This window comes from Tamandua tetradactyla, chromosome 21 (genome assembly GCF_023851605.1).
Source record: "Tamandua tetradactyla isolate mTamTet1 chromosome 21, mTamTet1.pri, whole genome shotgun sequence".
Classification (NCBI taxonomy): domain Eukaryota; kingdom Metazoa; phylum Chordata; class Mammalia; order Pilosa; family Myrmecophagidae; genus Tamandua; species Tamandua tetradactyla.
In genome coordinates this window covers 8942451-8969312 of record NC_135347.1, presented here as the reverse complement: position 1 = coordinate 8969312, position 26862 = coordinate 8942451, and the positions used below count along the sequence as shown (strand labels likewise).

Below are 26862 nucleotides of genomic sequence, written 5' to 3'. Positions count from 1 at the left end.
CACACCATACAATCCATCTAAAGTATATAATCATTGGTTCACAGTATCATCACATGTACATTCATCACCACAGTCAATTTTCAAACATTTTCATTACTTCAGGAAGCATAATAAAAAATAAATAAGAAAAAAAAGGGAAAAAAGAAAGAAAACCCAAAATATCCTTTACTCTATATCCCTCTATCATTGATCCCTAGCATTAGAGGTACATTGGTGTTGATGAAAGAATATTAAGATATTATTGTTAACTATTGTTCATTATTACAGTAGTTGCTTTTTCCCCCACATACCCTTCTATTATTAACTTCTTGTAATAGTTTCATATCTTTGTTCTAGTTGTGGGAGAAATTTTTTATAGTTATACTGTTATTCACAGTCATTTTCTACCAAAAGATTTGCTGTTATGCATTCCCATGTTTTAACCTCATTTTAAACTGCAACATTGGCGCATAGTGCAGTTACATTTTTCCTTGTACACAATTGCAAAGTATCTTTTAACATTGTTGCTATCCAAGTCCCTCAGCCCTTTAACCAGTGCTTTTCTAGATAAGGTTTTTAATCAGTGTTATTTACCTCTGGTGATAATGGGATGACTGAATGGGTCAGTGTTAATTTAATGCTTTCTAATGTAGACACTTGTGTTGAATAAATCTGCTCCGATGTTATTTCACTGTGTATCATTGATCTCAGTAAACTTTCCATACTTCAGTGCTTATGTGTTTGGTTGCACTTTGTAAAATTTCCACTAGGGGGTAGTGTTTCATTGCACAATTGAATAATTCTTTACTTAAATATAGCATTGCTTTTGAACTTTCATGTGCTTACGTAAAAAGGCTTATAAAATAAAAGTGTTTTTTTATAAAAAAGAAAAATAAAATCTTTGTTTTGTTTCTTTTTTAGTGGTAGTTTCCTGTCATTTGAATAAATACGTGAATGATTAATAGGAATTTGGCCTTTTGAGATTCTTACCACTTTTTTCATCTCTTAAGGGATAATGTAAACTTCTTTCCATTATTTATATTTCAGAGTAAAAATAACCTACAAAAATGATTTTTTTTTGCAATTCAAAATGTTAATTATTTTCCCAAATATTTTTCTTAATTCTATTGTTTTTTTTTCAGGTTGTTTGGAATTGATTTATATATCTTTTCATTATTTTTGCATCTTATTTTGTAAATTTTGCCTTAAATTACTGTGCAGTTTACTTTGATTCTTATTTGTCCATATTATTTAGTTATGCTGGCCTTTATATACTTTATGCTAAAATCTGTTCATTATTTTGGTCATCACGTATTTATCTTTCAATAGATTATAAACTCTTTGAAAGCAGGTACCATTCTTACATGTCTCTGTGCCCCTCTGTAGATTTCTTTGCAAACAGTGAATGCTCAATTAATATAACTCCAACTCAGGAGACATTTTATGATTATACGATTGGCTATAGGGAGATGTGTGGTAATTGTGATCAGTTGTTAAACATATAAAGCTGGAGTTATGGTATAAGTTAGTGACTGAACACATATTAGTTCTGTATGTAATTTTTAAAAAAAATGTTTTTATTGAGAATTATCCATACATGTACAGACCAGCCACATCATACAATCAGTGGCTCACAGTATGTTACATAATTGTGTATTCTACATCATGATCATTTTTTGGAACATTTGGATCACTCCAGAAAAAAGAAAGGAAAAGAAAAACAAAGAATTCATATATTGCATACCCCCTCTCATTGACCCACAGTATTTCAATCTACCCAATTTTTACCCTTTGTCTCCCCCTATTATTTATTCATTTTTTAATCTTTTTTTAGTCTATCCATACCTATATGTAATTTTTTTAACCTCTTCATGAATGACTTTTATTTCTTTTGTCTTAGACCATTAAACAGTATATTCTATAAAAGTTTACAGGTGTGCTTTTCTAATAGTTTATGATCAAGCTGGTTCTTTATCACCGTTCCTAGAAATAAAGGCTTTTTTGACTTGGAGAAGAAAATTTGTATTAGCTTTCTCACTCTCTTTTTCTTTCTTTTTTCTCTCCCTCCCTTTTCCCTCCCTTTTCTTCCTGATTCCCTCCTTTCCTTCCTTTCCCAAAGAGTGGGTTGAATCATTTTGTTTTCTCTTCAAAAAGAAAAAGCATTGCAAAGTTAGAAATTTTTGTGAATCTTTTTCTTAAATTTTTTTTTTTTTTTGCTATTTCTCCATATATATATTCAAAACAAAGGGCCTTGTTTTGACAGTATATATCTTAACATATGTTTAACAAGGTGGTTGTAGGGGAGGAGGGAATTCAGCAGATGACTGAAGAAATATACAAGAAATTGGAATTTCATTTCTAACTCATAACTCTAGACCTTTTGATGTGATTAAGAAATAACTGGACACAATTAGTCATTCCTCAAAATTTAAACATAGAATAACCATAAGACTGAGCAAACCTACTCCCATGTGTGTTCCTGAAAGAATTGAAAACAACGACTGAAACAGATACTTGTACACTGGTCTTCACAGCAGCATTATTCACAATAGACAAAAGATAGAAACAACTATTTGTCTATTGACAGATGAAGGGAGAGATGAACAAAATGAGATATATAATATAATGAAATATTATTCAGCCATGAAAAGGAATGCAATTTTAATACATTGTACAACATGGATGAACCTTGACAACATTATACCAAGTGAAATAAGCCAGACCCAAAATGACAAATATTGTATAAGTCCACTGAATTGAAATATCCAGAATAGGCAAATTCATAGAGAAAGAAAGGAGGTTGGAGATTACCAGAGGCAAGGGCATATTTCTGCCTTCTAGGTGAATATTTCTTATTGGCAGATCTGACCTAACCTCTGTGGGTCCCAGGGAAGGGACTCTATTTCCTGATTCTCCCCTATGATTGCAGAAAATACAAGGAAGAGGCAGTGGTGATGTTGTGGGAATGGGGAGTTCCTGTCTAATGGGCATAGACTCTTTGGAATAATGAAATATGTTGGACGTAGTTAGTGGTAGTGGTTGCACAACATTGAGATTATAATTCATGGGCCACTCAATTGTACAATTAAAAATGGCTAAAGTGGCAAATTTTGTGAAAAAAAAGAATTTTAAAAAATATTGTTGTTTGTTTTTGCATTACAGTGAATGATTTAGGGGGAGACTTCAAAGGAGATGGTAAAAGCTCCTCAGCTGCTGATAAGGTTGTTGAAGAAATAAAAAGGAAAGGTGGAAAAGCAGTGGCCAACTATGGTATGATATTTGAAAGAACCATACTATGAATTTTAATTTTCTTCAATTGAAATAATCATTGAGCAGATTATCTCACAGCATTCCAGTGTAGTTATAAAATTAAATTTTATCTAAGTCGTTCAAAACTGTTTGGCTATGTAGATGATATAGTATAAGAGAACTTTTTAAAGTTTTGATACCGATTATTTCATGTAACTCTAACCTATTTTTGTTTTGTTCAGTCTTTTTATTAATGAACACATGATAGAATCAATGACATTGTTGATAGTGATATCGATATGTTCTTGCCCTCAAAAAAACTGTTTTAGATAAAAGTTCTTATATATTTCTACAGAATAAGCTTAAATTCTCCTTTTTAAAATTGTTCTTTAAAAAAATCTTAACATAATACAGCTTAAGGAATAAAATGTTCCTTATATGCCCAGCCTCCATATTCCGTTATCTGTAGGTGATCACTGTTGTAAATAACTAACTAAAGATTTTTAAAATTGAAGAGTCATTGTAATTATGCATTCAAATAAGCCTGGGGAAAAACAGCAACCTTTGCAGTTGTGTTGATTCAAATAGTATTTAAAAAGAACCTGTCAAATAGAATTATTTTTAAAAAACTAGTGATTACTGACTTTGTTGCAATCCAGACTTGTTTTTATTGGTTAGGGATAAAACTAGTTTGCCAGTGACTTCATTTGAAATTGTAGGGGAAAGGAAAGAGGGTGTGATTTGTTTTGAGTGTTAAAGTGACTAATGATAGACATGTTAGTATCTCCTTTCATATTGGAGATGGAGAGAAATGTTTTCAACAATGTATATTCTTAAGCCTAAATCTGAGATTGAAACATATAGATAAAAATATCATCTCTCCTCCCTCCCACATACACAGTTCTGATATGCAACCTACATTAATCAGGGTAAAGTCAGGAAAGCAGATTTTCCAAGTGTGAAGTATTTTAGCATAAGGAATTAGAGGCTTAAACAGCCATTTAGGGCTGGGTGAGTAAAGGCCAACCTGGAAGCTGTTCGCTGACCCACTTTGGCCTGCAGATGGTTCTTAAAAGTTCACGTGGATGTGGTGTTAATCTCACGTCTGCATTCTGCTCATAGGATACCCTGCTTATGCAGGCTTCTTCCGTGTTTTCTACCTCGCATGTGGTAATTTCTTATCAACAGATTTGACTCAATATTATGTGGGTCCCAGGGGAGGTGTTTTATTTCGTGCAATTATTCCTTTTTTGCAATTATTTCTCCCCCATACTTGCAGAAAAGAAAAGAAAGAGGCAGTGGTGATGCTGAGTTGACAGCAGAATGACACACCACTGTGGATGTGTGAGCCCTTTCCCCTGGAAATTGTTGTTTAGCAGAAAATAACTAAACTATAAGATTTTGTTGAGTTTTACTTTTTGTCATTAGTATTATAAAAAAGTAGGTTTTTCACCCCCTAAGTAGCTATATAACATTGAACGAGATTTTTCATATGATACATATGCCTCGCTTTCTAGTCTACTTACTTCCCCAGCCCCCAAATTCTCATTTGCTTCCTTAGGGGAAGTGCATATGTGGCTATTTAGAATTAAATATAAATTAAGTACAATGAAATAAAATTAAGTATTCAGTTTGCTATAGTAGCCGTATTTCACTTACTCAATAGCCACATGTGGCTCGTGGCTAACTCGTTGGCCAGTGCAGAAGTAGAGCATTATCCTCATCACAGGAAAGTATGTTGGACAGTGCTGCTTTAGATAGCATTTGCCAAATAGTTCTTACTCATTTTCCCCCTTCTTTTTTGTAGTTCAAAGAGTTGTCTTAGGAGCTAAATTTCTTTTATAACATTAGACCATCTATATTTTCATTTGCTATGTGCCTGCCATTTAAGTATATTTTTCTTGGACTGTGTTCTGTTGGGTGAATAGGTCTGTTCTGTGCTCTCATCTACAGAATTAATTGGGAAAACATTTGTCAGAGAGGATGCTGACAAAGGTACTAATATCCTTTTCTCCCAGATTCCGTGGAAGCAGGAGAGAAGATTGTGAAGACAGCACTGGATGCTTTTGGAAAAATAGGTGATGTTTCTTTGAGTTTATAGTGCTAATAGCACCTTCCTAATAAAATATTTTTTATTTTACTTTTGTTTATGAAGCAAATCCCCCTTGATACTTTTTTAGATTTTTTTCACAAATTAATTTTTTTGCACACCTTACCTTGTTCCACAAAGGGCTGTATGTTCTTATATGATTTTTGCACACTCTAAGTGCTTTAAAAACTTGTGAGCATTCTCTTAGTACCCTTTTTATAGTAATTCAGTTAATCCAAAATATGTTTATAAAGTATATAAATTAATTATGATGAATCTATGTAATAAAATAGTCTTTTATTTTTTTGCATGAGCAGGCATCGGAAATTGAACTCAGGTCTCCAGCATGGCAGGCAAGAACTCTGCCACTGAGCCACCGTGGCCTGCCCTAAAATAGTCATTTTTAAGAAGGGTTTCACATATATTGTTTAGTCCATCCTCTAGGTACTCTTCCTAGTTTAGTCCCACACAAACTTAATAAATAAAATTATTACTGAGTTGATAGAAGAAAACATTATTGCAGATATGCTCAACATGTTTATAATCTGAAAAATACTGATTTTTGTAATTTGAATGTGTTCCCTCTCTCTTTTTGTCTAGTGTATTTATTTTTCATTATGTTTAGTTGAGTTTATACAAGAGACGTGTTCATGTATTGTCTTATAGAGGTGTAGAGGAGACCACAAGTGTGTAGTGTCATAGGGTAAATATAGCTACAAGATGGAGTGGTTCAACATTAAAAAGTAATTCCTTTCATTATATAGTGAGAACACAATTATATATTGATAGGACATCAGTTTCTAACTCTATTGTCTTCCTTTCTGGGCTTATGACTTTTGAGTGACAAGAAAAAATCTTTCAAACTTTTAAAATTATGTGTGGATTTTGAGGGTAAACGAGAGATGGCTTTTGTTTACCACTGAATTCTAAGAATCTAAGGATTGTGCAACAGCGAGTTCTGTAATTTAGATACGCTAAGTTTGAAGGAAAGGTACTAAGATAATGTGATACTTGTGGTGACTTTGTGGATCAATTTTTTTTTGGCTGTAGGCATAAAATTTCATTTTCATAGCACTCTTTCCTTATTATATTTAGTTTTCCATAAAAAAAAGTTTGAAAGAAATGTAAATTGTAAGCAAATGCAAATTAATATCTTGCTTTTATATTTGTGACCTGGGTCTTCTTATTGCAGATGTTGTGGTCAACAATGCTGGGTAAGTGTTTTTTCATTTCTAGTAAGGTAATATACATGCAAAAAATTTTTTGTGTGTATATTTTCTTTTCCCCTTTCCTTATAATATAATGTAATAATAATATAATATCAATTTTTAGGATTCTGAGGGACCGTTCCTTTGCTAGGATAAGTGATGAAGATTGGGGTAAGTTGTTTTAATATGTGTCTCTGTAGAACATATCTATCCATTTAACCTTCTTAGTTTGATAAATTTATGTATTTAAGGAAAAACCTGCTTCTACCTACTTTTGCTCTTGCCAGTATAAGTGGTAAAAAAGCTTTACTACTGAAAACTATTAACAGTTGGATGTAGTCTTTTCTTAAAATGTGATACATTTTTAAAATGTTAAATCATTTAAGAGGTTATCCAAAGGATTTTGTGACTTTCAGTTTTTTCCCTCTTTCTCTCCTTAAGAGGTTATCGGCATTTTCTCGCAGTATTAACCATTTCTAGCAGCCTTTAGCATGCTTCTGTAGCTTTGATTTCTTTTTTCAAGAGCAGGAGCAGGACATGGAGGGGAGCCAGGACACTAACAGTGAAGGAGATCTGAGAACAGGGTGGGACAAAATCAGGATGCAATTTTGAAGCTTCTAATTAAACAGGAAAGATTTCCTCCCATTAAGGATGCCGTGTAGGAAAGGTCTGGTGTAGGTAATGAACAAATCACAGCTATACTTTTTTTTTGTTCTCTTCTTTGCCCTTACTTTCAATGGCTCTCAGAACCAAAATAAATAACTAGCAAACAATGGTGGCTTAGACAATGACAGCCATGGCAACCAAGATGAATTATATCATTCTTTATGGAGTGTGCTTCTCGGGAGTATTGCAGAAAGTTCTTTTGGAAGAAGAAAATATTCCTGTGCCATAAAATTAAGCAAAGAGCTTTCAGCTTCCTCTTCCCTTTTTACAAGTAGGGTAAAAGAGAAACTGAGAAAGATAAGATTTGTTGGCAAAGGGGGAGCTTATGCTGGTGCTTTCCTCGGAGCTCTTATGGGCCAGAAATGTTCTGTTAAGTTTTGTCCTAATCTCACCACTCCTGACTACTTTTTCCTTTTTTTTTTTTAAATTCCTCTTTTCACTCTAACCTCCCTCTTCTAATATACACAGGAAAACATTTATTGAAACTCCAGACTGAAACAAAATAAGAATAGTTAAAAGCTTGATAATAAAAAAAAATTAAATCTATATTTGTCTGTTTATATCATTCCATAAGTTGTCTATTAATTAGATTGAAATCTCTGAGTACAGATAGGTTCTTCCTCTCTCTCTTTCTTTAAGCTAATTTGCAAATTCTGTTAAAAATACGGTTACAGTGAATATTTTATAAATATTTCTTGATCATAAACTGGTTTATGATTGTTTTAACCAGTATTAATATTGTGTCAGTTATCTTTGAAAAATCCTTGCATATTCATTCAAGTGAATTTTTACATAAAGCAGAAATTAAATATAGCATTGCATTTAGATGTATATAGATTATAATTATTTCATCATAAATTATAGGGAAAACTGTTTTAAGTCAGAGTCTGAACCATTGATTGCTAATGTAATTGGGACAAAATCAAAACTGCCTCCAAGCATTTGCAGAGAGTGGTGAGGCAATTGGTGATTTTGAATGTGAGATATAAAATGAACATTTTTGCTAAGCAAACTGTTACTTAGGTTGCCTCTGAGGCATGCCTACCTAATTTTGGACAAAGTATAAAAGAAAAACAATTTCTTGTTGTAGATATCATCCAGAGGGTTCATTTGCGGGGCTCATTCCTAGTGACACGAGCAGCATGGGAACACATGAAGAAACAGAAGTATGGAAGGTAGAGTTGCATATGGCTGTCCAATGGGATTAAAGACGTGTATGAGGTTCTGGTATATAGGGAAAGATAGTAGTCTACAAAGACCTATGAAATGATTACTTCACATTGAAAAACACCTTCAGATATGTATAGGTTTTTTAAATGTAGTCTTGGCACATGCCCTCTCAGTAAATTGGTGTCAGTTAAGTCACAGTTTAGCTGGACAGCTTTATATTTCTCTTCACCTCCTAACTTTTCATTATTCGTGATCTTCCTGCTGTTCACTGGCATTTAAGAAAGCAATACAAATGTTGCTTCAGCTTTACTTTATTCTTTAACTATAACGTCATTTTGTGTCTTCAGTGACCATCTGGGGAGAGGATGAGTGGCTATTTCTTGTTAGTTTGTACTAGTCAGATATCAGTCTTTATAAACTACAGTTTGTAACAGTAGGGACTTCTCATGATTGCTTCTAGGAGTGACTTAAAGACTGGCAGTACTGGCAAGGTCATTCCTGTTAGCGTAGGGTTCACACATGCTACTGGAAGTAAATAATTTGTAATAACTGTTCCTACTGGAAATTTCTGGCTTATCCTGACCTAGGAAGTTTCTAAAAGTTAATGATATATTTTATGTGGTCTAAGTAGCATAGGTTAGATTGGGTCAGATTGTGAGATGGCACTGTTTTAATATGAGTTATTTTATACTTATCCAGAAAGGGAGTGGAACAAAGTGATAAGTACTAAAGAATTAGATCTGTATCTAATCTTTATTGCTGAAAGTTTAACTTATGTACTGTCCATTTATTTTGTTTACAGATTTTTATTATTGTTTTTAATGAATAATAAAAATATATTCTTACATTTAAATTCATTTGGTCCTGTCCAAGCAATCTTTTTATAGCAGTTAAATCTTGTAGTTGAATTTCAAGAGACTACATTTATATTAATATTATTTTAGATATGTGGATTATGACTATAAAAAGCTAATGACAGTACACAGGGTTGTTTTTGACAGGTGTAATAGAAACCCACCCACTCTACGCCCCACCCCCCAAACAAATAAAGGTTTAGAATTGCAACTTTATCAGGACATGGAAAAGAAGATGTTGAAACACTGGTTTTCCTTTTAGGATCATTATGACTTCATCAGCTTCAGGAATATATGGCAACTTTGGCCAGGGAAATTATAGTGCTGCAAAGCTGGGTCTTCTGGGCCTTTCAAATACTCTTGCAATTGAAGGCAAGAAAAACAACATTCATTGTAACACTATTGCCCCTACTGCTGGATCCCGGCTGACTCAGAGGATTTTGCCAGAAGGTACGAAGCTTAGATTTTTCAGTACTGTTGCATGCAAATCTGTGTGGAATGAGCGTTGCAAAAGTATTTGATTTTCTGAATACTTAAAGAAAAATGATTTTCTCTACAATTTCAAAGGCAATATATGTAATATGTGTTCATTTTGGAAATTTTAGAAAAGCATCAAAATTAGAGTGACTTCAAGCAAAGTGAGGCAAACTTTCATCCTTTTTCTCTGTATACATACATATTTATACAGAATGGGATAATAGCATGCATACTGTCTTATAATAACAATAACTTGTAAAAAGTTAATCCACTTTATTTTTTAGAACAGGTTTAGGTTTAAAAAATAATTGAGTAGGTGAATATTATAGAGAGTTCCCACGAAACTCCCCCCTGTCTGTTCCCTTCCCCCAGATTCCCTTATTAACATATTGCAATAGTGTGGTACAATTGTTACAATTGTTAAACCAAAACTGATACATTGCTATTAACTAAAGTCCATAGTTTATGTTAGGGTTTACTGTTTGTAGAGTTCTATAGGTTTTGACAAATATATGCTATATATCCACCATTACAGTATTATACTGAATAGTTTCACTGCTCTAAAAATCCATGTGTTCTGTCAATTCATCTCCGCCATCCTCTCAACCTCTAGAAGCCACTGGCCTTTTTACTGTCTCTATAGTTTTTGCTCTTCCAGAATGTCATATAGTTGGAATCATATATATGTAACCTTTTTAGACTGGCTTCTTTCTTTTAGCAGTATACATTTAAGGTTCCTCCATGTCTTCTCATGGCTTGATAGTTTATTTCTTTTTCTTGCTAAATAATTTTCCATTGTATGGATATGCCACAGTTTGTTTATCTATTTACTTGAAGGACTTCTTAGTTGCTCCCCATTTTTGGCAATTATGAATAAAGCTGCTGTAAACATTTATGTGCAGTTTTTTTTTTACACATTTTTATTGACAAATCTTCCCACACATACATTCCATACATGGTGACAATCATGTACAATGTCACATAGTTTTGTGTTCGTCACCATGATCATTTTTTTAGAACATGTGGATGTGCAGGGTTTTATGGAGAACATACATTTTGAACTCTTTTGGGTAAATGACTATGAGAGTGATTGTTGGATTATATGTTTGGCTTTGTAAGAAACTGCCAAACTGTCCTCCTAAGTGACGGTACCAGTGCTTACTCCTACCAGTAATGAATTGGAGTTCCTGTTGTTCCACATGCTCACTAACATTTGGTGTTGTCAGTGTTTAGGATTTTAGCTAGTCTAATAGGTGTATAGTGGTGTCTCATCATTTTAATATGCTAATCCACAGTGACATATGATGCTGAGCATCTTTTCACACACTTATTTGCCATCTGCATGTCTTGGTGAGATGTATGTTCAGTTTTTCTCACTTTTTAGTTGGATTGTTTATTTTCTTATTGTTGAATTCTAAGAGTTCTTTGTATATTTTGTATTCAAGTCCTTTATCAGATATATGATTTGCAGTATTATCCTGTTAATTGAACCATTTATTATTGCATCTTGCCTTTTAGTATCCCTAATTTTTTTAAGTCTGTTTTGTCTGATGTTGAAATATGTGGTTTTCTGTGATTTGGTATTTTCCTGGTATTTCTTTTCTTTTTCTTTTTCATCCTTTTACTTTCATGTTGCTTGTGTTATACACATTTCTTTTGTAAACTGCTATCTGGGTATTTAAAAAATCAAATCTAACATTCTCTTTTTAACTTGTGTTTAGCTTATTTACATTTATCATTGCTACATTTGGATTTCTTTTACCATTTGCATTTTGATGTCCATCAATACTACTTTCTCTATGCATCTTTTATTTCTTATTTTATTGAGATTTTTGCTTTTTAAAAACTTGCTCATCTGTTAAATTGTACATACTCTAATTCTGTTCTTTTTTGTGATTACCTTAAATATTATTTTAACTCCTGCATTTAAGAATTTAGGAATATGTTTGCCTCAATGCTGCCCCCTTTCCCTTTTTTTTTTTCACATGGGCAGGCACTGGGAAACAAACCTGGGTCTCTGGCATGGCAGGCGAGAGCTCTGCCACTGAGCCACTGTTGCTTGCCCAAGGCTGTCCCCTTTTGACTTGTGTATTATTGCTTTCTGGTTTTTAGTTTTGCCTTTTTAAAAATCCCTTCAAATTAGATATCACAATTGTAATTATTACTTTATATGGAAAATGTTTGAATTTATATACATATTGATAATTTCTTAAGCTCGCATTCCTTTATGTATCTTAAATGGTATATAGGTTAAGAATATGCTTTATTTTGGAGTCTGCCATTGGTTTTCTCCTCATGTGTGTAATAGTTATTGGAGAGCAGTGTGCTGTTGGATGGCTTGGGTACTTGAGAGCTTTCAGAGACTCTTAGGTGAAGGGTTTTGGAGCTGCTCTTTAATTTTCAGAAGCTATAAATACCATCTTTGTTACTTTAGAACATTAATATGAAGTTATATTCTCTGATTTCACAATCAAATTATGTGTTGTTTTGGTCTTTTACAGATTATAAGGTAGGTTCATAAATTTAACTCAAATTTGAGTCATGGAACAACTTGGTAGGATAGGTAGGGGAACATTTTAATCACCATTTATTTGATAAAGGTACAGATCCACACTTGTTGAGTGATTTTCTCATGGTCCTAAGCTGCCTACTTGTCAGGGCCAGTGTGAAAATCTAGGTCTTTATACTCACTGTGTAATACCTCTCTGTTCTACTGAACTGCTCACAGAAAGTATACAATGGGAATCTATTTTGTACACTTTCTTACATGTCAATGATAATAGAAAGAATCATTTCACATCATTATCTGATTGCCATTACAATTGTCAAGACAGTTTTGTTGTTTCCTAACTTCTAGTTAAATAGCTGAGTGAGTAAACTGTTTTCGGAATCACTGGTACCTAAGTTTCTCATGTTATATATAGCTTTTCTCACCAGTCTTTGCCTAGGCAGCTCTAACTTTTCTTCTACTGAATAGTATGTTACCCATCTTGGAAAAGTATATCTGATGCCTCTAATGTTGGAAGCTTGAGGCTGCTTCAGGAATGTTTCCATTAGGATAAAAAAGTTCTTCCAAAGTCATGACCTATAATTTTTTTTTTCATTACCTACAATTTTGTAAGTAAGAAATTTTGGAAAAATAAAATGATAGATTAAAAGTATGTATGGTCTTGTTTATGACCCCTCCCCCCTCATTTTTATGTCGATTTCAGATCTTCTAGAAGCTCTGAAGCCTGATTATGTGGCACCCCTGGTCCTTTGGCTTTGCCATGAGAGTTGTGAGGAAAATGGTGGTTTGTTTGAGGTATTCTATACTTTCATACATTCTTCAAAAGCAGTGCTTATATAATTAAATATTAAAAAATGATTAAAAGAACAGTATTTTTCAACTGCTTAAATTTGTAAAAATCTGTATCAATTGATACTTGTGTATGTTTTAATATTGTTTGTGTATTATAATTAAGGAACAAATGATGACTTTTGTCTTTTTTCTGAGAAAGTAATATCAACTTTATAAATTTTGTTTTTCCTTAGTTTTTCATTTCTAATATTCTTACATAATTAAAGTATGGCTGGTTTGATATATTTAGTTAAAGGTAGAATGTCTTATTTGTTTTGAGAGGCTGAATGGTAAAGTGGAAAGATAGAATATGGGGCTTAGAATAAACCAGACTAGATTTTGAATTTCTTGTTCTGATAATCACTAATTTACTGGGATATTGTACAAATTATCCTCTTTGAGATTTAGTTTCCTTGAGGGTTATTGTGGCACCTAGAAGTCACATGTTTAAACAAACCCCTAGCAAAGAGCCTGGTACTTAGTATATGCCCCTCTTACCCCCATCCCCTTATAATTTTAACTAATATCAAAATAGCAGGAAATAAGTCTGAGCATGATAGGGGTCAATAAATAATTTATTTATTTTAACTTTAAAAATAAACTTTTTTATTTTCCTTCCTATAGAAGCTTTAAATGTTTATTGTGAGAATAAACTATATATATAATCCCACTGTTGAGTCCATGGTGAAAATCCTTTTAGACTTTTTAAGCCAATTTATACATTTTTGATTCTTTCTTTGAGTTCAGACTCTTTTTTTGTAGCCTGAGCTGTTGTATATTTTATATCTCACTCCCTTTTCTGTTTGGATTCTCTGTTTTAATATTGAACCTGTTGTATGAGGAATACTATGACATCCAAAATATTTTTTGGTAGTAAACACCTGGCTAACTTAGATGTTAGTGACATATTAGCCTCTTGCATTTGAAAAAAAAGCTGGTGAGTAAATAAAAAGTGACAAATATCTAAGCAGAAATATATCACCACCTTTTAACTTCACTCACTGAATATGAATTGTGGAATATTAGAGGTGGAAAGGGCTATATACTGCTAATTTTCTAGAAGAGGAAGAATTAATAGTATTAAGCCATCTGGAGCTCAAAATTTGGCCTGCCCCACCTTTTTTTTACCTCACTAAGGAATTTATATACTTTTAAAACTTTTTATCCTTTACAATTGTATTTACTATTAATTCTGTGGAAAAAAACCAATTTATTTAATTATGTATTTTACATGGTTAGTCTTATTTTAGATGTGCATTTCACACGTATGCACACATACACACACTAGGATTTTGTTGTAGATGAAGTTTTGTATTTTGCCTTTTTTTTTTTTACAATATTGTGAATATTTTTAGTGAGGAATCATTTGGCATACGAGATTGATAAAATGCACTAAAGATATTAATTTCCTGACTTGAACCTGAAAGTAAATTGCCATTTTGTGAAGTTCTGTTAGATACCTAGATTAGCAGATATAGATTCTTTGATTCAGCTGGAACAGTCACTTCTATTACTGAGAGAGCTTGCAGCTTATTACTTCACTCCCAAAATATGGTAAAAGTTGGCCTCTCTCTTGCCTGTTACCAAAACCACTGCTGATTTGATTTGTCGACTCTGACTGCCTCCAGGCTGATGAGATGTGTTATAAAGGTTGTGAGCATATTGATATAAAGGCAAAGGGTAATACAAAGTTGCATCTTTGAGCCAAGAGCCACTATGTTGTATATTGTTTACTGGTACATTTTCTTCTGTCATATTCATGTGAAATTTCAGGGTAAATTCGGGGTTACTGCAGTTGTAATATCTGTCTGACAGATCTTCTTTCCATCAGACATTTTCTTCTGAGGATTTCCATGAATGACTTATAGAGAAAATTGCAGAGATGAACAATTTATGTTCCTGGGTGACAGTTAATGTGTTTAGGTACTTGCTTTATCTCTGAATAAAAATGTTTCATTAAAATGACTATGTAACTCATTAAGTCAAATCCTACTTTTATTTGGCTTTGATGCTTTTTTATTCACTAGGTCTTTCTGGAAAGACTTTTACTATGAGTCTGTGTTGTGCTAGGCATTTTATTATTTATATTGTTTACCTTTCATGGTCACCTCATAAAGTTTGTATCATTATCCTTATTTTACATATAAAGAAACTTGGGTTCAGAGAGGTTAGGTAATTTGGTGAGGCCCACACAGCTGGTAAGTGGAAGAACTGATGTGAAACCTTGGTTCCTGACATCAGAGTCATGCTTTTCTACTACATGTATTTCTACTATATTATGCTGCTTTATGTTTCTGCTCTAAATAACATGACCAATGTAAAGTCATGGGGGCCAGTGAACTTTTTGTACAGCTGTATTATATTCATCCATTGTCATCTAGCATTCTAATACTAGTAAGATAGTTGCCTTTTTTAATTAAAAAATTCTATTAGTAATTTCACATTTAATCTGTTTTTTTTCCTTCTTTTTGATAGGTTGGAGCAGGATGGATTGGAAAATGTAAGTCTCTTGGTTTTTGGTTGCCATATGGAAATTATTACCCTTTGGCCAAAAAGTAAATTCAACTGATATCAACCCTCTCCTATCCCATCTCTCAAACCTTGTGAGCTCCAAATTTGATAATTGCTTTATGGTATTTTATTTTAAAATTTGTGAAAAGTCCAGACTTATTCCAATTCAAGTTTTCAGTTGGCTGCGACTCTGAAAATTAATCCCATGATTAACTGAATTATTTAAAAGGTTGCCATCAGTGGAGGATATTGTCACTACATTATTATTGTATGCTGTCAATTTTTTTTATCATTAATAACCATTCACCCCAGTTGTTAAAGAAACTTATGTTCCTCAGGCATTTTTGAGTGTCTTTTGACAATCATTTAAGAAAGGAAGGTCAGGTGTTGTAATAAAATCGTATCTGGTACTTTGTCATTAGGAAAGCTCTAGAAGCAGGCATTTCTGTCATTGCTCAAGACAAAGTTTCAACTTAATAATCATCAAAATATGATTGTTATGTTTATTTATTTATTTATTTTGATTATGTTTAAATAATACTATTAAGCTGTTTATTCCTCTGGTTAAAAAAGAAAACAGTGTTAAAAATTCTCCTAAGATTTAATATACCAGAGATGATTTTTGTGACTCTTGCTATACATTTCATTAACTGAAGTCTTTGATCTATTATCATTACTAGTCCTCAGTTTGCTAACAGAGCTCCATTCTGTTATCTTCATTTTATAAATGAGGGGAGTAATGGCTTGATAATATATAATTTAATTTTTTCTAATTCATCGTATCATTCTACCATTAATGATGTCTGGCTTGGTCAGAGGAGAATCTTTTTGCTTCAACTTCAATTTTTTTTTTTTTTTTAATTTTGATGTTATCCTAATGGGGTTTGTTATTTTAGGAGAAATGCATTTTAAGACATGTAATAAAACTCTTGAGAAATTAAAATCTTATATGTTTTTGAATTTCCTTTTAGTTGAAGTTAAAACATTTCAGGGCACTCTTAAGCTTCTTACTGTCTGTCTCCTTAAACTCTGTGCTCACTATCTTAGTTTTGTTTCTGTAACCAGTACGCTGGGAGCGTTCCCTGGGAGCCATTGTAAGACAGAAGAATCAGCCAATGACTCCTGAGGCAGTGAAGGCTAATTGGACAAAAATCTGTGACTTTGATAATGCCATCAAACCTCAGAATGTCCAAGGTAAAGAGGGTCCCCTGTCACTTCAACTGCCGTTGGGGAATCAGAGGCCACAAGCATTCTCTACTGCTATCATATTATCTTCTCTTTTAACTATGGTGATTTAGACACTTGAATTATCTGCAGCATATTTTCTGTTCTTTAAATATTAAAACCCTTAAAATTTAAGATATTTGTCTCATTCTCATGTCAGTTTTTAAATAATCCTGTATATGCTTTTCTGATGTACATTCTTTTGGAGGGGTGGCTTGAGGTATTTATGCATCTGTATTGAAGCACCTGCATCTGATGACTTTAGTCTTCCATTATCTAATCATACCTTTCATCTCTGATCTGACTTTCCTCCTTTTCCCAAATAGTATATTTAAGCTTTTTAATTTAGGCTCAGCTCTTTTCTGTCCGGTCAATAGATTTCGCTTTGTTTATTACTATGTCTTTGCTACTGTTTCTCTGCCTTTCTAACATACCTCTTCCTTCTTTAATAATTTCTGCTAATTTTAGTGCTTCCTTAGAAAAACTCAAGCCCCAGATATTTGACAAAACTTCCTTAGATATTCTGGGCTATACTGGGCTTTCTCTTAGCTGAGCATCTCATCATAATTACTTATACTTCTTTTACTTCATGAATGTATGGTTTCTTAAATGCATTGTAAGTTCCTTTGGAGGCAGAGACTGTATTTTGTATGTACATCTTTTTTATCTGGTGCAAGCACAGTGCTGAATTCATGGAAAGGACTAGTAAATGCTGATTGGATTGAATTATCAAATCATGTATGACATGCTACAGAAATAGATAACCAAATAAAAGCCACACTATTTTTTTCTAGTATAATTCAGATAGGCGGTATATGAAATTTAAAAGACTCTTTTTTTTCCTCTTAGTAATTCCATATTCGAAGTTGTTAAAGGAATAGATCTGAAAAATGACTATTTTGTTGCCCGCTTTAATGTCAGTTCCCTGCCTGCTCATTGAAATTTTCATTGTGCTTTTTCTTAATCAGATGATAATAAGTGTTATGTCATAAATAGACAGCATTTTAAAAATTCTATATTTTGACATTTGAGATAAAATTATTCTATGAATAACTGTCACCTATGAATGAAAATTGATAAAAAAATGAAAGCAAAAAGGAAGAAATATTTCCTTTGATAGAAGTTCTTTATATACTTTGTAAAAGAAATTAACTAATTAAATTATATAATTACCAACAAAAAGATACCTCCAGAGTTTGGAATACAGTAAAAGAAAATGAATATAATCTTTTCTCAGGAGTTGTGGTTTTCCATAGTACCTATTCCAGTCTTTTTGTTTTATAGATGAAGTCACTAAATCCCAGAAAAAGTAAATGACTGGCCTGAGCTTTCCCATTTAGTCTTTTGTTTTTTTTTTTCCGCATGGGGTAGGGCACTGGGAATTAAACCTGGGTCTCCAGCATGGCAGGTGAGAACTCGGCTACTGAGCCACCCTGGCCCGCCCTCAGTCAGTTTTTGAGCCAAGTATTAACTCAGGTTGTCAATCTCCTAGTATAGTTCTTTCAGCCTATATGAGCCTTTTGTGTAAATAGCTTCCCCTCTAGGTAGCATCTTGAATTGGATGATAGGAGGAGGATTAGTAGGCAAGCAACCTCTTCACTAATGTCACTAGGAAACACAAATGTCCCTGGTTATCTCAGGCTGTGTAGTTTGGTTATGGTTTTTGTCTGAGCTTAGAAGCAGGCCCATTCCTCAAAGGTTTGTTGAAAAGATGCCAGAGCCTTCAGAATCCTATGGCATATGTGAGTGCTTTATATGCCTCTTTCATTAACCTTTTGGTTTCCCAAAGAGTAGCTTCTGGATCCCTGTTTGTAGTCAGTGATCATGATGATGAGTTTCTTTGGAAGAATTATTAGTAATATCTTCAGAGCTATTATTTGTTAAGATACCTAGGAGTAATCTTGATATCGTTCCATCCCAGAGAGTGGGGTAAAAACTGGGGAGGGGGGAGGGAAATTAGTTGGCTTTTCACCAGATAGAATTTGCATGTCTATGGACAAATGTCCCACTTTAGGAGTTGTAAAATGGTTCAAAGACATTGAAAGACTTAGAGGCCCCTTAAATAATCAGATAACTTGGGAAGGGTGTCTTAGACAACCCCTTGTTTTCCGTTGTAAACACCCAGTTGTCTTTGGTCTGTTTCAAAGTTTTTCACTTCTTCTTACAATATCCTGACATCCTACATTCAGTTCATGAGTACCAATGAAAGTTCTGTAATAGTATGGCCAAATGTTATAAAAATAATCATGTATCATATTGTGGCTCTTCCTAGTAACATCTTTAACAAAAGCATTATTTTTTTTTAAATTTTAGACTCAACTAGGAGTATAATTGAATTTCTAAGTAAAATAAATTCAGAAGGAGAAGTTTCCACCAATCAGACCAATCATGCAGCATCAACAGCCACATCAGGATTTGTGAGTAGAAAAAAAGCCTGAAGCTGTTGCTTTCTCTGGAGATTTTTTCTTTTCTCTTTTAACGAATACACTCACTCTCTAATAATGGAAGGGAGCAGTGATAGAAGTCATTTGAAATTAAGGATTTATTCAGAAATCAGTTATAATTGACCTTAGAACAAGGCTGATTCTAACATTACAACAGTTGAACCACATGGAGAGGTGGCTTGGGATGAATTCTAAAGCTGCCTAGTCCTCTTTATTCTTCTTTTCAACTCCCCCTCTTCCTTTTTTTCTTAGGCTTTTCTGGACTGTACTATACTTTTCTCTCCCCTAAAGATAGACTGTCCTGAAAGGCGGTCTGAGCAATTGGAAGGAGATGAGGGCAACTGGATGTCAGTTTCCAAGGCCTTTCCTAGTGTCTGAGTGGGGTAGGAGAATGGAAGGTAACCTACCAATTTCTTCCTTTGACTGTCCTGGATGATTAGAAGCAGAGGTGATAACATGTCTTAACATGAACTTTTGAGGGGGAACACTCTTTATTTGCAGATAATTTTTATGAATTTCCCTTTAGGGACTTGATAAATCAAATTCGTTGCCTGACTGGTACTTTGATCACTTCTTCCCCTGTCCCCACCCACAGTTAATGTTTGGAAATTAATTCAGGGAAGTAGTAGGTGGAAGAAGATAAAAGGGAATTACCGTAACTGTCAATAAAACGAATTTGAGGCTAAACTAAAATCTAGGCCTGATATTTATGCTTTCTCTGCCTGTTCACCTTCCATGTACAGTCCTAATTCTGCCCATTAATAGATCTTTTTCTCTTAAAGTCTAGCTTTAAATTAATTTTAAGTAGATTTCTAAGCGTGTGAAAATATGTGGGGAAGGGTTGGTCACACAATATCATGAGTAGAGTGTTATATGCTAGTGACTATTTCCTGTTTCTTGCTGTGTCATTTTCCCCATTACTGACCATGTACAAGCAAATATACCTCTGTATTGAAAATGCCTATAATTAGCAGAACTTGGTTTATAATGTAGACATTTTTTTCATATCTAAAAATTTATTTTCCAAGTTAATTTATTGTGAAATTGGAAGAAGTGACCACAGAACTTTATGAAATAAATGCTAAATGTTGATAGAATTTGAATGAGCATAACCTGAAATACTGATTGTAACATTTGCTTTCTCTTCTTCAGTACAGACAAGTGTTTTTTGGGAATATCATTGATAACCTTAGTTTCATCACTATTTTTCTAACTTTTTAGAAAGTCTTTATTATTTCAGTGGTCATTTGTTTTAAAGGAAAGCACTAATGGATCACATTTTGGAAATATTTCAACATGGCTGTAAATAAGCCTCCCATTGTGTCAGTAATTCTAATAGTTTCGTGGTTGTAGCTCCTGTGAAATTTGCTGATTGCTGTCGCTTATACTTATCCTTTTTTAAAAAAATAAAGGTAAAATATTTGTTGCATAAAATAGTAAGAAGTACACATTATTTGCCCAAACATTAAAGTGTAGTATTTTGTGATCCAGGGTAGGTATAGTGATAAAAAAATTATGAATCTAATTTTAAACCTGAGAATATCATTAATTTCTAAATGGGATTTTACTTTATGATGGAGGTTGGCTAACTTTTTCAGTAAAAGAACAGATACTAAACGTGTTAGGTATTGTGGGCCACGTTCTATTTCTATTACATGTTATTCTTTTCATTCTTCTTTTTTTAGCCTCCCCTTAAATACATATTCTTAGCTTGTAGCCATAGTTTGCCAACCCCTGCTTTAGAATAAAAGTGATTGAAAAATTGGAATCATTCTTCTATAATTTAACATGTGGCTCACATTTTAGCAAGGCATATTGTCACTAAATAAAGAAATACAACATCCAATGATATGAAGGGCCTTCTTCTAAAGGAACTTCAGTTAAAATCTCATTTTAATTAAAACTATGCTGAGGTAGGTCTAATTTATAGGCATTAAGCCATGTTTTGCTTATCTGTTTATAATGAATTTTATGCAATAGATCTTATAGACCAATTCACCATCCGTATTTGTAATAAACTCAGTATTTTGTTGATTTTTGGGTGGCTAATAGTTATTAAATTAATGGGGCCTTCCTTCTACTATAAGAGGCAGGAAAGTTGAAAATAAGATGTACTATCTTTCAGCAAGAAGCAAACAATAAAAAAGAGCTTATCTGTAAATGGAGTGCTTTTCTACACATTATCTAGTTAGTTTTTATTTCTTAAAAATCAGATATAATTAAAAAGTTGTTCTCCACTGAATTCACTAAAATGACAATCTGTTCACATATTTTCAGAAGCAAAACTAGGTATATAAGCAGTTATTAGTTTTGGAAAGTTAAAATTTCAAATATTCAACAAAAATTATGTCAATGAAAAAGTAATTTCTTTCCAACTATCCCATAGGCTGAAGCTGTTGGCCATAAATTTCCTCCATTTTCTTCTGCTTATACTGAACTACAAGCTATTATGTATGCCCTTGGAGTGGGAGCATCAGTCAAGGATCCAAAAGATTTGAAATTTATTTATGAACTAAGTTCTGATTTCTCCTGTTTGCCTACCTTTGGAGTTATTTTAGCTCAAAAATGTATAATGGGTGAAGCAATGGCTACGATTCCTGGACTTTCAATAAACTTGGTAAAGGTATGCATAATAGAAAATCATTTTGCTTTTTTTCTGTGTATTTCCATATAATTGATTAATTTCACATCCTGTATCTGTGTGTGTATGTGTACGTGTATAATTATAAAATAGTTTACAATGGTTCCAAAATAATGGTTTAAGATATCTTTTGATTTTTTTTAAGAATAAAAGAAATGAGAGTTAGTTTATAAGATAAGCAAAGTGAAGAAAATAAGTTATGTATAGACCCACAACCCTGACATAGTCTTATAATCATTTCTTTGCAATTTATTTGTTATTTGACCAAGGGTAAATAATTTCTTTAAGCTTCAGTTTCCTTATTTGTAAAATAGATGTGGTAAAAAACCTCCTGGTATTGGTGAGGAAGCAAGACAGGTAATTATCTGGGGGAAGAGTATTTGAGGCAGAGAGAACAGTATAAAAGGGTCTGAGGTTGAGGCATGCTTGGTTTGTTCTTGGAACTGCAAGAGTCCGGCAGAACCACAGAGTGAGCAGGGGGTCAGTGGTGGGAGAGGAAGGCCTTGTAGGCAATTGTAAAGATTTCTGGTTTTACTCTGTTGAACATGGGAAGCTGTTGTAGCTCTTTGAGCTAAGGAACATGATCTGACCCATTCTTGCTGCTGTCTGGAGAATAGTTAGTTATAGGGGCTCAAGCACTGAAGCATGGAAACCAGTTAGGCATCTGTCATAATAATGCAAGCGAAAAGACTGGATATGAGGGTGAGGGAAAGAGAAGTCAAGGATAAGGATTTTTGGTCTGTACAACAGGAATGGTGTGTGTGTGTGTGTGTGTGTATATTTATATGTATACATATTGTGTATTATTAATTATATATTTAATATGTATAATTGTTACATTTAACCTGTATTACTATATATAAACATATTCACACGTATTTTGAAGTGGGGGTAAGCAGGAGTTTGGTTTAAACATTTTTGAGACGACTGTTATATATAGTTAAATATGTTAGTCTGTAGTTTGGCAAAAAGGTCTAACTGTGGTTTCTTAGCATGTAGGTGATATTTAAAACCATGAGACTAGATAAAACCACCAAGTAAAGTAGGGAAGAGGCCTGAGTTTAGGAGCCCTGCAATATTTAGAGGTTGAAGAGATAACTAGCAAAGGGACTAAGGAGGAAAGGCCTGTGAAGTAGGAAGAATACCAGGACATTGTGATATTTGAGAAGCCAAGTGAATAAAATGTTTCAAGAAGGAAGGAGCGAACAGCTGTGAGAAAGATTTTAAGGTGAGATATATTTTACTTCTTGGAGTAAGATTCAGGTTATGAGCCTAGTGATAATTGTTGAATCATAGAGCTATGAGCTGATCTCTGTGAATTTAATTGATTAGAGAATCTATTTATGGAGGATTGATTAGCCCAATCCTGCTTTGCATCTATGGGGACTTATTTTATTAGACCTTTTGATGAAGTTGAGAGTAAGGCAAGAAATGTGTGCTGGTCAATATGCTATATTAGTCACTCTCCCATGGCATTTGTTGTTTACCATTCTTCTGTTTGGATAATATAAATGCAAAAAATGTTTAAAAAAGATTCAGAATTCCCCTTCAGAGTTGGAAGGAGTTGGAAGACATAAGTCGTATTCAAAATCTGTGCCACCTTGGCACAGCTTGGAGCCACCTTGGCACAGCTTGGTTAGCTTGAAATTTGAGTCCCCTCTTCTCAGCTTTGAGTTTCCAGGCAGTATGACACATTGAGGTGGTCTTTCATTTGTCCTGGCATGATCACTGCCGCCTCTTTATTTCCTTCTGTGTTCTGAGGAAGACTGGAAATTAAGCTGTCTGACTGCAGTGGAATGTGGTCATTTGGATATGTGGTTCATATCTGGGTTTTTCTGTCCTGTTTCCTCCATATACTTGTTATTGTTGCTTTGACACATTGAGGTTAAGTAGATAGGAAGTTGCACAGTGTCCTTAGGTTACTCATTGTAGGTAATTGACAAGACATTATATGGAGGGAATGCTGTCATTGATAGTGCCTTATTTTTGAACATAGTTATAAGATTTATCTTTGTGTTTTTATTTGGGTCATTAAAAAAATGAGCATGTGACCTAAAATTACTAGCACTGGTATCTTTTGTTCAGTCTCATTCATACACAAATATTTATTGGATTTCTGCTGTGCTCCAGGCACTATGATAGACACTGGAAATATAGCCTTGCTTAATGCCACCATTGACAAAAAACCCATACTTGTCAGTCAACATGGATTTATGAATGCCAAGAAAGAACACAAATATATCTTCTCTGTTTTAAAAGAGCTGACAGTCCTTAAGATTGGGAGCTGGTTATTTCCAAGTCACATGACATAATTTGGGAGAAGTAGTGTTGTGAGCATGTGGACAGTGAAACGTTGTCACTTGTGATTAGCAATATCCACAGGCAGGACCTGTGGAAAAAGAAAGTCTGCTAAGAAAATTTTGCCTATCCTAACCTAGGTTCTTCATGGGGAGCAATACTTGGAGTTATATAAACCACTTCCCAGAACAGGTGAGTTCTTGATATACTAATTCCATAATCATTCTATAATTTCATTTTAAAAATAACCTTCCAAACTGGATCAATGTGTTAACTGGCATAGACCTAGTAAAATATCCCAAGTTCTTTATATGGAGCTGGTTTTACTAACTTTATCTTTTCATAGTCTTATAATGAATTACTTCAAAATAGTAACATTCTATCTTTGATGATACATGTGTTATTAATAACTGAAAGAATCACTTTTGTGTGTGTTCTAAACTTAGTCATCATGTATAATCAGCTATGATTTCCATGATTATGGGTCTTCATTTTTTTCTCAGGTTTTTAACTTGGTGCTGATTTTCATAAAGCAAGAAATGTTAAAATACAGAATTGTTTGTAATTAGTTAATTTCCTATTTTCTTTTAGAGAAAATAAACCTAAGTCAGCCTTAATAATAATGTTTATTTTTCTCACAATTTCTTTTTATTCTTTCACTCTTATTTGGTATATTTATTTTGTGTTTTACACTGATGTTAGATATTGTCTAATTGTATATTGGCCATATATGGTGGTAAAATAAAACATGGAGTGTTTCATTTCTCATTTCTCATATAATGTAGAGGTCAGAAAGTACTGAGAATCCTATCTTACTTTTTTTCCTAACTCTTTTTATTTTACTAAAAAATTTATGAGATTTTTATTGTTTAAGGCTAAAAGTTTTATTTCACTGTTAGTATTATAGTGTAAGTTTTTCATACAGCTCTTTTTCATCTGAGGAAATGCAGTGTTGTGGTAACTGCATTTGTCACATACCTGCTGGATACCTGCCATATTCAAAGCCCTGTATAAGATCTTGTATTATTTCTGATGTTGGCTGCATATTAAAATTGCCTGAGTTATTACATTGTATTATTTTACTTGTTATTTTTAATAAATTATGGATTTTGGATCCCAATCCTAGAGATTGTGTGTGTGTGTGTGTGTTTGTGTCTGTGTATTTGTGGTGATGGGATAGTAGGAAGCATTCCATGTGTATCATATGCAGCCCTCCCAACACAGGTTCATTTGGAAACCAGTGGTATAAGGGAAGTAGAAATATTTAAGTAATATTTCTGCTTTTAGGAGATTTTAAAATATGAAGTGGGATTTAGATATACACTGAAATGATTAACATTGAAAAGTAACATGTATAACAAAGTCCCCTTGGGGGACTGGAGAGAAAGAAGGAAATAGTCATCTCCCCCATTTGGAGAACTTCTGATATTCTCGCAAGCAGTAGGGACAACCAGTAGGCTGAGCCCTTGATCTTGGGTTTCACCTCTATAAAACTTATTCTTGCAAAGGATAGGCTAAGCCTACTTTAAATTATGCCTAAGAGTCATCCCAGAGAACCTCTTTTGTTGCTCAGATGTGACCTTTCTCTCTAAGCCACGTCGGCAGGTAAACTTACTGCCTTCCCTCCTACCTGGGATATGACTCCCAAAGGTATAAATCTCCCTGGCAACATGGGATAGAAATCCCCGGATGAGCCGGGATGTGACATCAGGGGATTGAGAAAGCCTTCTTGACAAAAGGGGGAAAAGAGAAATGAGACAAAATAAAGTTTCAGTGGTTGAGAGATTTTGAAGAGAGTCGAGAGGTTATCTTGGAGGTTATTCTTATGCATTATATAAATATCCCTTTTTAGTTTATGGTGTATTTGAGTGGCTGGAGGGAAGTGCCTGAAACTATTGAACTGTATCCCAATAGCCTTGATTCTTGAAGACGATTGTATAAAGATATAACTTTTACAGTGTGGCTCTGTGATTGTGGAAGACTTGTGTCTGATGCTCCTTTTACCCAGGGTATAGATAGATGAGTAAAAATTGTGGATAAAAAATAAATAATAGGGGGGACAAAGGGTAAAATAAGTTGGGTAGATGGAAATACTAGTGGTCAGTGAGAGGGAGGGGTAAGGTGTATGGTATGTGTGAGCTTTTTATTTTTTCTTTTTATTTCTTTTTGTGGAGAGATGCATATGTTCTAAAAATGTTCTAAAAAGTGAATACATGACTATGTGATGATATTGTGAGCCGTTGATTGTACACCATGTATGGAATCTATGTGTGTGAAGATTTCTCAATAAAAATATTTAAAAAAAGGTAATATGTGTAAGAAGGTATAGGTAATATTTTTCTTAATTTCCTGTACCTCCTAATAAACCTTAAGTTGTATTATTCATAAATTATTTTTCTTCAATAGTTTATAAGCATTTTCTTAATTAGTTTTAAAGTTAAATCTCTGTAAATACAGACATTCAAAGTTCAGATACTTATGACTTGTGACCTTTTTAAACTGCAAAAAACCAAGGATGACTAATGTTTATAATATTTCCATCAAACACACCAACTGATAAGACATAGGACAGTAGTTAAAAATGTTTAACTTTCTATTAGCCTCAAATATCAAGAGACTTGTATCAGTCTCTCTGTGCATCTTGATGGCCCATTTGTTAGCTACAGTGGTACCATTATAGATATCATTTTATAAATATTGCTGATTTCCCCT

At 33.5% G+C, this 26862-nt stretch overlaps 1 protein-coding gene across 1 annotated transcript in view; it reads left to right on the top strand.

The window, feature by feature from the left end:
- Positions 1-26862, top strand: part of HSD17B4 (hydroxysteroid 17-beta dehydrogenase 4) — a 103219-nt gene that overhangs the window by 13949 nt on the left and 62408 nt on the right. The window contains exons 3-14 of the mRNA XM_077138864.1: positions 3142-3249; positions 5247-5306; positions 6510-6531; positions 6650-6696; positions 8282-8366; positions 9478-9665; positions 12905-12996; positions 15508-15532; positions 16609-16737; positions 19081-19184; positions 21598-21834; positions 24291-24342. Of these exons, the coding sequence (XP_076994979.1) occupies positions 3142-3249; positions 5247-5306; positions 6510-6531; positions 6650-6696; positions 8282-8366; positions 9478-9665; positions 12905-12996; positions 15508-15532; positions 16609-16737; positions 19081-19184; positions 21598-21834; positions 24291-24342 (1149 nt within the window). The remainder of the gene's footprint in view (positions 1-3141; positions 3250-5246; positions 5307-6509; positions 6532-6649; positions 6697-8281; positions 8367-9477; positions 9666-12904; positions 12997-15507; positions 15533-16608; positions 16738-19080; positions 19185-21597; positions 21835-24290; positions 24343-26862) is intronic.